Source organism: Mobula birostris, chromosome 25, assembly GCF_030028105.1.
Source record: "Mobula birostris isolate sMobBir1 chromosome 25, sMobBir1.hap1, whole genome shotgun sequence".
In the NCBI taxonomy this organism is placed as follows: Eukaryota; Metazoa; Chordata; class Chondrichthyes; order Myliobatiformes; family Myliobatidae; genus Mobula; species Mobula birostris.
In genome coordinates this window covers 44,791,065-44,806,606 of record NC_092394.1, presented here as the reverse complement: position 1 = coordinate 44,806,606, position 15,542 = coordinate 44,791,065, and the positions used below count along the sequence as shown (strand labels likewise).

At 39.3% G+C, this 15,542-nt stretch overlaps 1 protein-coding gene across 15 annotated transcripts in view; it reads right to left on the bottom strand.

Annotated features, from left to right (window-relative positions):
* LOC140187597 (general transcription factor II-I-like) overlaps nucleotides 1–15,542 on the bottom strand; it is a 143,808-nt gene that overhangs the window by 34,556 nt on the left and 93,710 nt on the right. For 13 of the 15 annotated variants that reach the window (XM_072243071.1, XM_072243065.1, XM_072243061.1 and 10 more), the window contains 6 exons: nucleotides 14,233–14,304; nucleotides 13,948–14,131; nucleotides 13,723–13,781; nucleotides 9,795–9,869; nucleotides 9,437–9,511; nucleotides 3,176–3,286 (listed from right to left, as the gene is read on the bottom strand). In XM_072243071.1, the coding sequence (XP_072099172.1) occupies nucleotides 3,176–3,286; nucleotides 9,437–9,511; nucleotides 9,795–9,869; nucleotides 13,723–13,781; nucleotides 13,948–14,131; nucleotides 14,233–14,304 (576 nt within the window). The remainder of the gene's footprint in view (nucleotides 1–3,175; nucleotides 3,287–9,436; nucleotides 9,512–9,794; nucleotides 9,870–13,722; nucleotides 13,782–13,947; nucleotides 14,132–14,232; nucleotides 14,305–15,542) is intronic. The other 2 variants (XM_072243068.1, XM_072243069.1) reach the window with 2 other exon arrangements.

Genomic DNA, 15,542 nt, shown 5'->3' with positions numbered 1-15,542 from the left:
GATAATAGTCACTGAGGCAGGTACCACGTTCTTCTTATGTATAAGTGAAGTCTGCTTGAAGCAGGTTGCTTAGTCAGACAGCCAAAGCGAGAGGTTAAAGATCTCAGTGAGCATTCCAGTCAGTTTATCAATACCAGGTCTTTAATACTTGGCCAGATAGCTCAGCTGGACCGATGCTTTCCCTGGATTCACCCTCCTGAAGTATGCTTGCACATCAGCCTCAGAGACTGAAATTACAGGATTATCGGGGGCTGTGGGAATTCATGTAGGTTCCTCCACGTTTTGATGGTCAAAGGGAGCATAGAAGACATTGAGTTCATCTGGAAGCGAAGCTCTGTTGTCATTTATGTCACTTGACTTTACTTTACAAGAGGTGACAGCATTCAAGCCCTGCCACAAACGTCAAGCATCTTTTGTTGATTCAAGCTTAGTCCAGAATTTTCACTTCGCTTCAGAGATGGCTCTTCTAAAGATCGTACCTGGACCTCCTGTAACTTTCTTGGTCACCAGACTTGAATGCCTCTGACCTGGGCCTCAACAAATTGTCGATCACATGATTCATCCAGGGCTTCTGGTTGGTGTAGACTCCAAACGATTTTGTGGGGCACACTAGTCTACAACAATCTTTATAAAGTCCGTGACAACCATGGTGCATTCATTCAGATCTATAGATGAGCCCTTGAACACAGCCCAGTCCATCCATGAAAGACCACAGATACACAGTATTTCCAAGTGTGAGGATGGCATGCAAGTTGGGGGGGAAGAGACTTAAACATGCACCTGCTACTCTTGCCTTCATGGTAATAGTCACAAATTTAAGAGATACTACTAAGGTAGTCCAAGGAACTGGAATGCATTTTGTAGACTGTATATATTGTAACCACATTGTGCTGGTAATGAAAGAAATTCCTGTTTAAGGTGGACGATGGGATACAAATCAAGTAGACTGCTTTGTCTGAGGATGTAATACTTGTCATAAGAGTTGTTGGTGCTATAGATAGCCAGTAAGCGGAAAGTATTCTATTCACACCTGGCTTTAATCTTACAAATGGTGAATGGGCCTTGGGTACAAGGTGGTCATTCACTGGTCACAAATTGGCCAGATCTGGACCTGCATTTGTTGCTATGGCTTTTATGTCAAGGGCCCAACCAAGGTTCTGTTCAATGGTGATCTTTCCCAGTACGCTGATGATACAGGATTTAGCAAGGTCAAGAGTCACTGGTTCAATGCTATCATGTTGCAACTGGACAGTACCTGGTACTTTGAGGTGCTTCATCTGCTGAGAAGTTGCAGATGGAACAGAACATTATGCATTCAGGGAACACCCCCACTTCTAACCAATGATAAAGCAGAAGAATGTTGACGTTATGACTCTGGCCCACAGAACTCCAATAATAAGGTTTTGCTTGGAATGATTGATGCCCAGCAATCAAAATCACACCACTTTGTGTGAGGTATGACTCCAATCACTGGAGTATATTCTCTTACATGCTCTTTATTTCTATTAGGGTGTCTTTATGAAATTAAGCTCCTTAGTCCATGTTAGCACACAGGCCATAATGAGCTAATGGCCCAGAGAAACTAAAAGCAGACAGTGAAAAAAAATCACACAGAACTCTGACAGTTTTCAACCTAAAACATTAACTCTTGGTTTCCGCAGATGCCACTTGCCTCAGTGTTTCCACCATTTGCTGTTCTAATTTTCAAATTTCCCAGATCATTTCACTGGTTCGTAAGTGACACTGTCAATGATAGCTTTCATCAATTTACTGAAGGTTAAATAGGCTGGGTAAATATCAAAATTGGTACCAGCAGAAGTGCAGAATTTCAGGTTCTTTGTTATTTGGGGCATTTCATTTGGTTGTCAGTTGATGTACTTTGAGAATAATTAACCAATGAAACATCGCAGAGCTAGAACAATAAATAAAAAAGCATCCTGTTTCACTTTGCATTCAGCTATTTTTGAGTTTATAGCAAACAAATTCCAAACTACATACTAGCGACTTGAATTTCACCTCAATTCCCAATTCCATGATCATTCATTGTTACAGTCTAGTTATACTTGCAGTGCACTGTCAGCTAATTAAAGCAAACTGATTCCACCTGAAGACAAAAGACAGAATCACTGTTCACCACATGCAAGTTGACACTTTTGTTTCCAAGCAGGTTATCATGTGAAAATGCTCAAGCTTAGAAGTCTTGACCTCTGCTAGTACTATTTTTTTCTGGACTACCCCAACAAAGACCCGGCTGGTGGCATAGTGACATCAGCACTGGACTGCGGGCGGGAGGTCCCGAGTTCAAATCCAGCCGGCTCCCCTGCATGCTTTTCATCCGTGCTGGGTTAAGAGCTGGTGATCTCTTTGGAAAAACTCACCCGGCAGAAGGCAATGGCAAACCACTGCTGTAACTTGCCTTGTACGCGATTTCCCAATACGTCAGAACGGCGTAGGAGGAAGTCGTCCACTAACTGAAAAAAATTCCGAATGCGACGTACCTTGCCTTTCCTGGATAAATATCCAGGCCACTTTGGAGGAACAAACACCTTAGAAAGCACAAAATTTTCTTGGACCATTCCAAAGATCAGCAAAAAACTATTTCTTTAATATCAGGCATTTAAGAGTTATCTACCTATTTGGAAACCATTTTAATCATCTTGACTTTAAACTTATGATTTGTAAAACATGATGTATAACAAAAATGTGACAGAGCAGCATTTTTCGTATCAGCTCACATAAAGATGGCTCCTAGAAATATGTGAAAGGACAGGTTTTTTTTGAGAAGGCTATGGAGATGGTATAATGGTTAAATTAGCAAAATTAGTAAAACAAAAGTAAGAAAACTGTTGCCATTTGATGGTGGGAGTAGATACCAAATGATCCAGAATTGTTTCTTAATGTAATAAAGTTGAATTGTTAGATTGGGACATGTCAGTTCTAAGGAGACAGAGAAAACTACTGACATTTCAATGGTCTGACTGACATCCTGTACATCTATTGCTAATACCTTAAGGAAGACCAACAGATCAATGGAATCAGTTAAAATAAACAAGATATTGCATTAGAATTTTTAAGAACGAACTCACAAACACAAATCCACTACTCAAAACTTTAAAAATGTTCTTAATAGATCATTTGTTATTATATATCACATGCATTCATTCAATTTTCTTACCAAATGAAAACTCCCTGCCTCTTGGTTTGAATATGGTATTTGAGGCAACATTTGAACCATTTGCTTGAGTGTTATTTCCAACTGTCTTGACTGGTGGTGTTTCATCAGAAGCTGTAGATAAAAATGCAGCATTCTGAGTATTTAAAACTGTATGGTTCAAAACGTTATTAAAAATTTTACAGAACAGTAAATCTCTTGCTTTGCACAATTTAAAAAGTGTCAGACCACTAACCAAGTGCCTAGTACTTCCAGAAACCTGTGCACAAGGCAATTGCTGGAATTTATTGATCCAAAAGCATGCAGCTCACCAAATACCAATTCTGAACTGAGCAAAACTGTCAGTTAATGTCACTTTATTAATTTCAGTACTGGTACCTAAACGCAACAGAAACAAACCATGAAAAATTCTAATCCAAGATAAAAGGTTTATACCTAAAGGACTGACAATGAATCAGTGATAAAACTTAAAGCACAAATTCGGATACTGAATTTCAATGTTTTGCCAACTTTCACATCTCCAATAATATGTACTCATGCACAGAATTCTACTCCAGAGAGAACTTCGCATGCCGCTTCATAGGGAGGAGAGATTATTTCCTATCTGTGGACACTGAGAAGCACAATTTGAAGTATTGGACACTCCTCACGTAGTACAGAAAATCTGCATTAAGTGTGTAAAAGTACTGCTACTATACTCAGAAGACAGACATGAAATACACCAGATGGACACTAGACTTAACTGTGAAATGAGAGGCTCTTATGAATTTCTGTATGACCAGAAACTTTGGATGTATGAGCAGGCATGTGACAAGTGTTCTACAAATTATTATTTCAAGTCCTCATTTCTAATAGCAGGTACTATTATCAAACTGGTGACGATGTAAAACTCATGCTTGTCAGGGCAGCAATAGTATGATACTACAGATGAACGACTAGCTGAAGAACTGATACCTGGAGTTAGAGTTTCGGATTCTTGGATAATTGGAAAACGTTTTCTGGGACAAGGTGACCTGTACAAGAGGGACAGGTTGCACCTTAACTGGAGTGGAATTAATATCCTGGTCGGTAGGTTCCATAGTGCTAACTGGGAGGGTTTAAACTAGTTTGGCAGGGTGTGGGAATCAGAACATATGCTCAGAATGTGGAAGGATGGAGAGAGAGGTAGATGTTAGGACCAGTAAAAACAGGCAGGCAGCAGCAAAGTAATAGATACATTGGGACAGATAGCTTGAAGTAAGAGTGTGAGTGTGTGTGTGTGAGTGTGTGAGTGTGTGAGTGTGTGAGTGTGTGAGTGTGTGTGTGTGTGTGTGTGTGTGTGTGTGTGTGTGTGTGTTGTTTGTTTTAATGCCAGGAGTACTATGGGTAAAGTTGATGAAATTAACAGCATGGACCAGTACATGGAACTATGATGTACTGACCATTACAGAAACTTGGTTCAGACAGGGATAGGGATGGGTGCTTAATATTCCAGGTTTTCAATGAGAGAGATGAAAGAGGAAGGAGAGTTCCACTACTATTCAGGGACAATATCACAGGTGCACTCAGAGGGGACATAATGGAGGGCTCTTCCACAGAGCCTACATGGGTAGAACTCAAAAATAGGAAGAGTACAATTACTAATGGGCTTGTACTACAACTCTGCCCTACCTGCCCCCATAGTTATATGGGAACAGATATGCAGGCAGCTTAAGGAAAAATGTTAAAACAACAGGGTTGCTGTTATTGGAGGGGTGGGGGAGGGGAGAGGCTTCAACTTCCCTAATAAAAACTGGGACCTTAAGTCCAAGAGGTTTAGCTGGGGCAGAACTGGTTAGGTGCATTCGGAAGGGTTTCATACATCAATATGTAGATAGTCCAACAAGAGGAGGGGCATACTGGACCTCGTGTTGAGCAATGAGCCTGGCCAGGTGACTGACCTTTCAACAAGTGAACTGTTGGGGAACAGTGACATCTTCATCCTCAGCAGATGAAGCACCCCAAACTTTTACGATAGGTATAGAGAAGGATAGGTATGGTCCTTGGAAAAGAGTATTAAATTAGAGCAGGGTAAATTACAAGAGAATGAGGCAGGAGCTAGGGAGAGTTAATTGGGAACAGCTGTTTTTAAGCAAGTCCAACAGCACAGCGTACAGGACAGGTGTGTTCCAGTATGGACAAAAATGGAAAAGTTAAGAGAACCTCAGATGTTGAGAGAGGCGATGACCACAGGACCCCGGAGCAGAATTAGGCCGTTCAGCCCATCAAGTCTGCTCCACCATTCCTTCATGGCTGATTTATTACCCTTCTCAACCCCATTCTCCTGCCATCTTCTTGTAACTGTTGACACCCTTACTACTAAGAAACTATCAATCTCTGCTTTAAATTTAACCAGTGGCTTGGCTTCCACAGCCATCTGTGTCAATGAATTCCATAGATTCACTACCCTCTGTCTACAGAAATTCCTTCCCATTTGGGTTCTAAATAGATGTCCCTTTATTCTGAGGTTGTGCCCTCTGGTCCTGCACTCACCCACTATAGGAAACAATCTCCACATCCACTCTGTCTAGGCCTTGCAATATTTGATAGGTTTCAATGAGATCCACCCCCACCCCCTTCTAAACTCTAGCAACTACAGGTCCAGAACCATCAAATGTTCCTCATATATTAATCCTTCTATTCTCATAAACCTCCTCTGGATCCTTTCCAATACCAGCACATCTTTTCTTAGATAAGGGGCCCAAAACTGCTCGGAATACTCCAAGTACAGTCTGACCAATGCCTTATAAAGATTCAACATTGCATGCTTGCTTTTATATTTCAGGTGTACCATGCATATTGTCTTATTATTTACTGTAATGCCTGCACTGTTTTGTGCATTTTATGCAGTCCTGGGTAGATCTGTAGTCTAGTGTAGTTTTGTGTTGTTGTTTTTTTTTTACATAGTTCAGTGTAGTTTTTGTATTGCTCATGTAGCACCATGGTCCTGAAAAACGTTGTCTCGTTTCTACTGCGTACTGTACCAGCAGTTATGGTCGAAATGACAATAAAAAGTGACTTGACTTAACTTCAGGCCTCTTGAAATCAATGTGAACATTGCATTTGCCTTCTTTACTGACTCAACCTATCAGGAATACTGCATGAGGATTCCCAAGTCACTACCTGATTTTTGAATTTTCTCCGTTTAGAAAATAATGTATGCCTTTATTCCTTCTACCAAAGTGCATGACCATACACTTCCCTACACTATATTCCATCTGCCACTTCTCCTATTCTCCCAATATGGTCAAGTCCTTGTGCAGACTCACTGCTCCCTGAGCACTACCTGCCCCTCCACTATCTTCATATCATCCACGTAGTTGTCCACAAAGCCTTTGATTCCTTCATTCAAATGACTGACATAACAGAACAGAAGCAGTCTCAGTACTGACCCCTGTGGAATGCCACAAGTCACCCAATTTAGTCAAGAATAAAAAGGAACAGCGTGTAAAATTTAGGAAGCTAGAGTCAAATAGAGCCTTTGGGGATTATAAAGAAGCCAGAAATGAACTCAAGATGGGAATTAGAAAAGCCAGAAGTCCTTGACAAGTGGGATTAAAGAGATTCCCAAGGCATTGTATACATATCAAGAGCAAGAAGATAACTCACATCATCACTATGTGCCGTGTCATATGACATGGGCGATCTTGGTCTTGACCATAATTATTCTTGGCAAATTTTTCAACAAAAATGGTTTGCCATTGCCTTCTTCTGGGCAGTGTCTTTACAAGTCATTATCAGTACTCTTTAGACATTGTCTGCCTGGTGTCAGTTGTCACATAACCAGGACTCGTGATGAGCACCAGCTGCTCATATGACCATCCACCACTTGCTCCCATCGCTTCACATTTACCCTAATCGGGCTGCTAAGCAGTTGCTTCACCTTGCCAGGGTGATCTGCAGGCTAACAGAGGGAAGGAGCACCTTGCTTTGGTAGAGATGCAACTCCACCCCGCCACCCAATCAAGAGGAAAACTAGGGAAAGTTTAGGACCACTCAGTGATAATGCGGAAAACATTTAGTGGATGTGGGTGATGTCCTTAATGAGCACTTTACATTAGTATTTACCCAGGAGAAAGATGTAGAGGATAGGGAAATCAGTGCCGACAATATTGATATTCTTGGGCAATGAGGTAAAGGATGACATAGTGTTCAGTTTCTTAGAGTATTAAGGTGAATATTTCCAGGACCTGATGTAATAAAACCAGGGTATTGAGAGAGGAAAGAAAAGAAATTGCTGGGGCCGTGATCAGTATCTTAGAGTCCTCACTAGCCACAGGTGAGGTCTCAAGAGGACTGGTGAATAGCTCATGTCGTTCCTATTACTGAAGAAGGGAACAGAGGATAATCCCATAAACTATGGACCGGTAAGTCTCACATCAGTGGACAGAAAATTACTGGACAGAATAAGATTTATGAACATATGGAAAACCTTGACACAATTAGGTAGAGCCAGCACAGCTTTCTGCGGGGCAAGACATGCCTTACTAATTTAATTCAGTTTTTTGATGAGGTGACGGGGGTCATTGATAAAGACAGAGCTGTGGCTATTGTCTACAAAGATTTTTAGTAAGGTGTTCAAAAAGGTCCCTCATGGGTGGCTCATCCAGAAGATTAAGATGCATGAGAACCATGGTGAATTGGCCATTTTAATTCAGAACTGGCTATCCCATAGAAGACAAAAGGTAGTAGTCGAAAGGACTTATTCTAGCTGGAGATCTGTCATTAGTGATGTTCCTCAGGGATTCAGGGATCTGTACTGGTACCTCTGCTGTTTGTGAAATATATAAATGACCTGGATGAAAATGTAGATGGGTGGATTAGTGAGTTTTTGGATGATACAAAGATTGTTGGCATTGTGGATACTGTAGAAGACTGGAAAAAAATATAACCGTTTATTGATCCGTTGTGGAATCGGGCAGAGAAATGGCAGATAGAGTTTAACCTCGCAAATGGGAGGCGTTGCACCTTAGTAGGTCAAATGCAAAGAGGTAGTACATTATTAAGGGCAAGATCCTTAACAGTGTTGATGAGCAGAGGGACCTTGGGATCCAAGTTCATAGCTCCCTGAAAGTGGCTGCACAGATTAACAAGATACTTAAGATGGCATATGGTATGCTTGCCTTTATTAATCACACCTTTCAGTTCAAAAGTCTGGAAGTTATGTTGCACCTTTATAAAACTATTTTGGCTGCAACTGGAGTATCGCATAGAGTTCTGATCACCGCAATATAGGAAAGATGTCGCAGCTTTGAAGAGGATGCAGAATAGATTTGCCAGGATATTGCCTGGTTTAGAGTGCTATAAAGAGAGGTTGAACAAACTTGGGTTGTTTACTCTGGAGCAGCTGAGGAAAGATCTGGGCAAGTTTTATAAGATTATAAGAGGCATAGATAGAGTAGGCAGACAATATATGTCCAATACCAGACAGCATGCATTTAAGCTGAGAGAGGGCAATTTCAAAGGAGATATAAGTTTTTTTTAAACACAGAGGTGGGAGCCCAGAATGTGCTGCATGTGGTGGTAGAGGCAGAACCATTAGACTTTTTAAGAGATATTTAGATGGGCATATGAATGTGAGGAAAATGGAAGGATATAGACATTGTGTAGGCAGAAGAGATTAGTTTAGTCAGCCATCTGATTACAATATAATTGGCTGGCACAACATTGTAGGCTGAAGGACCTGCTGTATTGTTATGTATCTTGCAACTCAAGTCATTTTCTATTTAGGGCACCCAATTTCAAACCACACTGTACTAATTCAAATCAAGGAGTTTATAAATAGCGATCCGAGAAAATTGCATGAATACCATCAGACTGGCCAAGCTGGGGTAGAGGACAGAATTTATTGTAACTGACTTTTCTCATTGCATAATGCAGACACTGAAACAAGAAAATTATTTTTAAGATCAACATTTGTACTTTTCTATTACTTACATTGAAACAAGCATCAATAATATGCCCTAGCTCCTCATATTTTCTTACAATTCCTGTATTATTCCACTAAAGTGGCAATCTAATAATGCTCGCCAAATACTGAAAGTTGATGCCTTCTAACTGCTTTTGTATATAGACCTATAAGCAGACAAATCATTCAAGCATGAGAAGTGGGCCATGTTAATTTTGAGAAGGTTTTTGGAGGCATCTAACTTGTATTTTTTTTAAAGCAGACTGTAAGGGTAAAGGTGGAAAGTCCTTTAAACCCATAAGTCAGACAGAATCTATTACAAACAAATAGAAAAATACCTTCTAACGTAACTTCTATCTCTGGACTGCTTGGAGTCAGAACTTGTGCTGTCTTCTCTGGTACAGAACTGGAGTCTAATAAATGCATATTAGGTATATTAGAAAATTATATTAAGTCATTCATTTTCAAATAAATTAACCACTATCACAGTATCTTCTTTTAACTCCAAATGTAGTACATTTCAAAATTATTTGAATGTAATACAACAGTGTGTGTAAGGTGAAAGAAACCAAGGGGATGGAACTAAAACATCAGGAATGTACTGAGGACAATTTACTAATGGTCTAATTAAAAGTAAAATACAACATTAAACGAAGTACAGACTAAATAAAGTATTTTAGGATACAATCCTTTCACCTTTCACAGGTCGGGTCAAATTGGGCTCAGATGGACAGGATACACGTCTCCTCCCTCTGTTGGTAGGTGGGGTCCCTAAGTTAAATGAGTTTGGACAGTCTAAATCCAATTTGAAATAAATTGAGTCCACATCACAATTTTAAAACAATGCAATTTTCTAGACTGTAATTAATACACCAAAGCAAAATACTGCAAATTCTGGAAGACTGAGGTATCGAAAATGCCAGAAATACTCAAGTCAGATAGTATCTGTAAAAAGAAAGTTAATGCTTCAGACTGGCAAACTTTTATTAGAACAAGAAAAAGCTAAATACGGTTTGAGATACAGAGAAAGGGACAATGGGAACTTAGAATAGTAGGAAATATGGCAGGCAGAAGAAATTAAAAATAGAAATTATAGTGCAATGAGTGGTAAAGGGATAAGTAAGGGAACAGAACATGTCTCTAGAGATGTGTAAGTGGGAATAGCAGACACCATCAAATACCATTACTTGAAATTCTGGAGTTCACTGCTGTCCTTATGGCTATAAAAGACCTAATTAAATGATGAGATCTTGTTCTTAATTAGAACGGGGGGGAGGGGGGGAAAGAGTGCAATAAAAACAAAACCATTAAGTGCAATTGTTACGTACCAGCAGCAATAGATTATACACTGAGTCAGGTTTTAATGCTAAAACCTCTATCTTTATTAATACCTACTTAGTCACAGTGCCATCTATAAATTTGTCAACGACATAACTTTTGTCGCAGAATCTCAGATGGTGAAGAGGAGGCATACGGGAGCGAGATAGATCAACTGGTTGTGTAGTATCACAACACCGATTTTGCACATAACATCAGTAAGACCTCAGAATTGATTATCGACTCAAGTAGGGGAAGTCAAGAGAACACACACATCAGCAATGGAAAGGGTGAACAGCTTCAAGTTCCTATCAACATCTGTGAAGATCTACCCTGGGCCCAACATACTGATCCAATTACAAAGAAAACACACCAATGGCTATATTTCATTTGGAGTTGTGCAGATCCATATGTCATCAAAGACACTAGCATAACACCACAGATGTACCATGGAGAGCGTTCTAATTGGTTGCATCACTGCCTGGTATGGGTAGCCCAATATACAGGTTAGAAAAAAGCACAGAGGGCTGTAAAAACACCCAGTTCTATCACAGGATATCTCTACCAGAAGATAAATACAAAAGGCGATGCCTCAAAAAGATGGCACGCATCATTAAGGATCTCCACCATCTGGAACATGCCCTCTTCTCACTATTACCATGAGCTTCTCCCCATCGGCCATTAGATTTCTGAACGAACCACCAACACTACCTCCCTTTTTGCTCTTTTTGCACTAAAGATAAATCTCTTAATGCAATTTACAGTATATTTTATGTATTACTCTGTACTACTGCCACAAAAAAACAAACTTCATTACATTTGACAGTGATAATAAACTTGGTCTGTAAGCAGAAGCATTTCTTAAAGAACCAACCTAAACTGGATTTGGTTTTTCAAGTGTCAGTAGACAGCGAACACAGTACACAAAACTGAGTGTTAAGTAAAATCATTACTTCACTCAGTAAGTGGACCTTGGATGGTGTGAAGGGAGTTAGACACCACTACTTCCGCAGAAAGGTAACCCAAGGTGGCAAAGGTTGTTAGATGTGGAAAAAATAAATTAGTGTCATAAAAGGAAAATCCCCTTTCAGGATATTAAAAAGAGAAAAAAAATGTTAGATACAATAAGTGGAAAAGGAGTATTGGAACTGGAAGAAAATAACCTAAATGAATGTTCAAACTCATGGACTAGATTAAAAATATTGTGGGATTTCCTTTTCCAACCCACATGACCGCAAAAATATGAGAAAACAGTTAGGGACCCCATCAAAAATTGCAGAATCTATCCTCATGTTGAGGTAGATTAATTGGAAGGAGCATTTTGGGAGTGATCATTGAAATAGATGAAAATTCAAAAATGGAAACACACAATGGAGTCCTTACACAAAAAATACGAAGTGCAGTGTATAAAATAAATACAAGTTAACAAAATTGTTTTATACTCTCCCTTCTGACCTTCCTCATTCCAACTCTAAATAATTAGACCCCAGCATAGACCTTATTTTTTGTTTCTCCATTTGTCATCTGAATAAGTGTCAAGGCACTCTGCAGCTTTTCTGTCATTGTCACCATTGTCTTAACCTAGAAGAGAAGATCCTTTCTTTCAGCTTCACAGATCTCATATCTTCTTCCCTGGTAGGATCAATCTTACCACCTATTCTTGCACAATATAAAATTGCTTATTGTGATAAATTTTCCTCCATGTTTCAGCTTTCTACCTTCATCTCTAACTATTTCAGTTTTTTTCTGCTGCTTCTAGTTTCCAGGCATTAGCTGTTAAATTTTCAAGAGGGTCTTCCAGTCCCTTTGTATTTCCATCCCAAGGCAAAATGCATCAGTACACCAAGAACTGGTAAATAGAATTACTCTAAGCAGATACTTGATGGTGCTACATTACTCCACTACTCCAAGACTGTTTGGAAAACCCTCAGTCTCAATTAAGTTAAAACAAATCACTCCACACCACTCCCCATCCAGTTCACTATTTTTAAATTGCCGTGGGCAAACATTTCATTCCTGATCCATCATCTTTTTCCACCAGGCTAAGTTTTCAGGTCCCAGACCTTTTGTCAGAATAATTCTGACCAAGGGTCTTGAAAATGAAATGTTAATTGTTCTCCCCACCCCATAGGTGCTGGCTGACCAGAGTATAATTTTTCCTAATTTTTATTTCCTGTAGTTTTCATTTGATTCTGTTTGATTCAGATTTCCAGTTCTTTCCTTTATTTTTCTCATATTCCATTTTGGAGGATGGTTTGTTTAGTTCAATGACTCCCATAGCTTTGTTCAAACAATGCCATGTTAACACATTCTTTATCCTAAAGGAAAGATTCCCCTCTACCCTTGTTAATATACTAGACTTTTCATTTATCCCAACTTTCATATTCCATGCATCCTCTGGAACTCCTTCCCCTCACTCCTTGAACCACATTGTCATATCATCCATCTACGGTAAACAACAGATCATCCTCCATTTCCAGCATCTCCATCCCCCTCAACGTTCCAAAAGAACTATTCTATTCACAATACGCTGATCCACTGATTAATATCCTACAATAACCCTGCCCTTTTGAACAACTACTGGAATGCCTCTTTTCGTCACTTTAATCTTCACTTCCATCTGTACCCTTTACAGCCTGCAATGTTTCAGTAAATTTAACGCAATTCAACAGCATCTTACACAGAGTTCAAGTATTCCAGAAAATTATTCTACTATTCCTGCTTACACATCCAGGATTTACTTATTTCTTTATAATTTTGTTTACTATCACCCTTACCTCGTTCCAATATCCAGATTTCCAGCATTCATAATTGGCTTTTCTCTTGATACCTTTGTAATTTAATCTCCTCAATTTTCCATACTATCATAGACTCTTTCTTCCTTCTTCCCTTTCCTTGCATCTTAAAATGTAACTAATTTTCGCTTTTCCAGTTCAATTTGATACTCTCCCCCTCAGATCAGCTATTTCAGCATCATTTATAAACTGACACATTTCTTAAACTATAGCATATGAAGGAAGCATTATAGTTATAATAAAATGTGTCCAGACCTTTATTCTGAGTTATTTTGCACAGAGCATAAAATCTTGCCTGGATACTTTCCCTTATTATACAAATTAATCCTTTCTTTGAAGTCTAGGCAAGAATTAGAATGGCCAACTATGGCGAGGAAAAAATATAAAACTTATATAAATATTGAGCAGTGACACAGCTATGTTCCACAATTCAGGTTTAAAAAAAAAATTAAATGGCAAATACTTCAAAGGTTACCATCTTGAACTCCACACAAAGACATCCAGATCCTTACCATCAGTGCTTTTTCCTTTTTTTAACTCATCAGGAAGGTAAGGCTCGACTAGTTCTGGCCTGGTTGAAAAGCATTGAAATAGGCATTAGCAATAGCTGTATGTTTCTTTTACAGTATTTGCATTTACACACATTTTACATTTCAGAATTTTAATCACATTAAAGTTGAGATCAACCAAATAGAAATATTAGGAAGGATGACTAAAATTTAAAATTTAGGACTTACTTTTTCACAATAAATTTAATTTTTGCACTGCCTCGAATAATTCTTTCCAGTCTAGGTATTCCAAACCATGTAGGACTTCTGAAAGGAATTCCATCTGGTAATCCTTCAACATAGAGGTGCTGTGGATTGGATTCAAATAATGGATATGGCACCTTTACTGGCTGTGGAAGATTCAAAGCTTCACCTGCAGACAATTGCAGTAAAAAAAATTACATAAATTCTTATGACAATTCAAGATTCTCTAATTTGATTTTGTAATATTGCCTTTGAAGCTAAACAACTTACCAAATTTTGTATTAAAAATCTCCTCAACCTGTTTTCTGAGTTTGGTAATCCTAACATTCCAATCTTCTTTTCCTGAAACAATTTAACATGATGTAGCTCTTAAATACTTCTAGTTACCTTTCAGACTATACTAGAACATTGAGATTTGTCTTCTGCAAAAATAGCTTTGAATACATCAAAAAGGTATTGATACAAGAGATTCTGCAGATGCTGGAAACCTTGAGCAACACACAAAATTGCAGGAGGAACTCAGTTGCCTGACTGGTTGAGTTCCTCCAGCAAGTAGGTATTGTTTTGCAGAGGACTAAGTGTAATTACAGCTGTTCCGGAGCAGAGGGCATAGCCTTAGAATAGAGGGATGTCCAGATAGAACAGAGAAGTAATTTCTTTAGCCAGAGGGTTGTGAATCTGTGGAATTCATTGCTGCAGAGGCCAAGTCATTGAGTGCACTTAAAGCAGAAATTTATAGGTTCTTGATTAGTTAGGGCGTCAAAAGTTAAGGTGAGAAGGTAGGAGAATGGGGTTGAGAGTGATAATAAATTAGCCAGATGGAATGGCATAGCAGAATTGATGGACCAAGTGGCCTATTCTGCTCCTACATTTTATAGTACTCTTGCAGTTTCTTAACTCTACCCGCAATAATCCTACATCTTCTGATCCTATGTCACCTCGTGACAGGATGCGATTTCATATTTTTTTAAACCAACAGAGCCACCCCGCCCCCTTTGCCTATCCTTTCAATACAATATGGATTCTTGGATGTTAAGCTCCCAAATATAATCTTCTTTCAGCCACAACTCAGTGATGCCCACATGCCATACTTGCTCTCTAACTGCACTACAAGATCATCTATTTTATTCCCTATACTGAGTGCATTAAAATACAACACCTTCAGTCCTGATTCATCACCCTTTGCGATTTTGCCCCCATGTTACACTTCAACACATCCCACTAGCTGCAATTCTGCCCTATCATCTGCCTGTCCTTCCATACAGTCTTACACACTGCATTTATTTGTATATCAACTGCCCCATCCACAGCCCTATCATTCCGATTCCCAACCCCCGGCAAATTAGTTAAAACCTTTCCCAACAACTCTAGTAAACCTGCCCGCAAGCATATTGGTCCCCCTCAGGTTCAAGTGTAATCTGTCCTTTTTGTATAGGTCATACTTCTCCCAAAAGAGATCCCAATGATCCAGATATCTAAAACCTTGCCCCTCTGCACCAGTTACTAAGTCTCACATTCATCTGCCACATCATCCTATTCTTACCCTCACTAGCATGTGGCACAAGCAGAAATCCACAGAT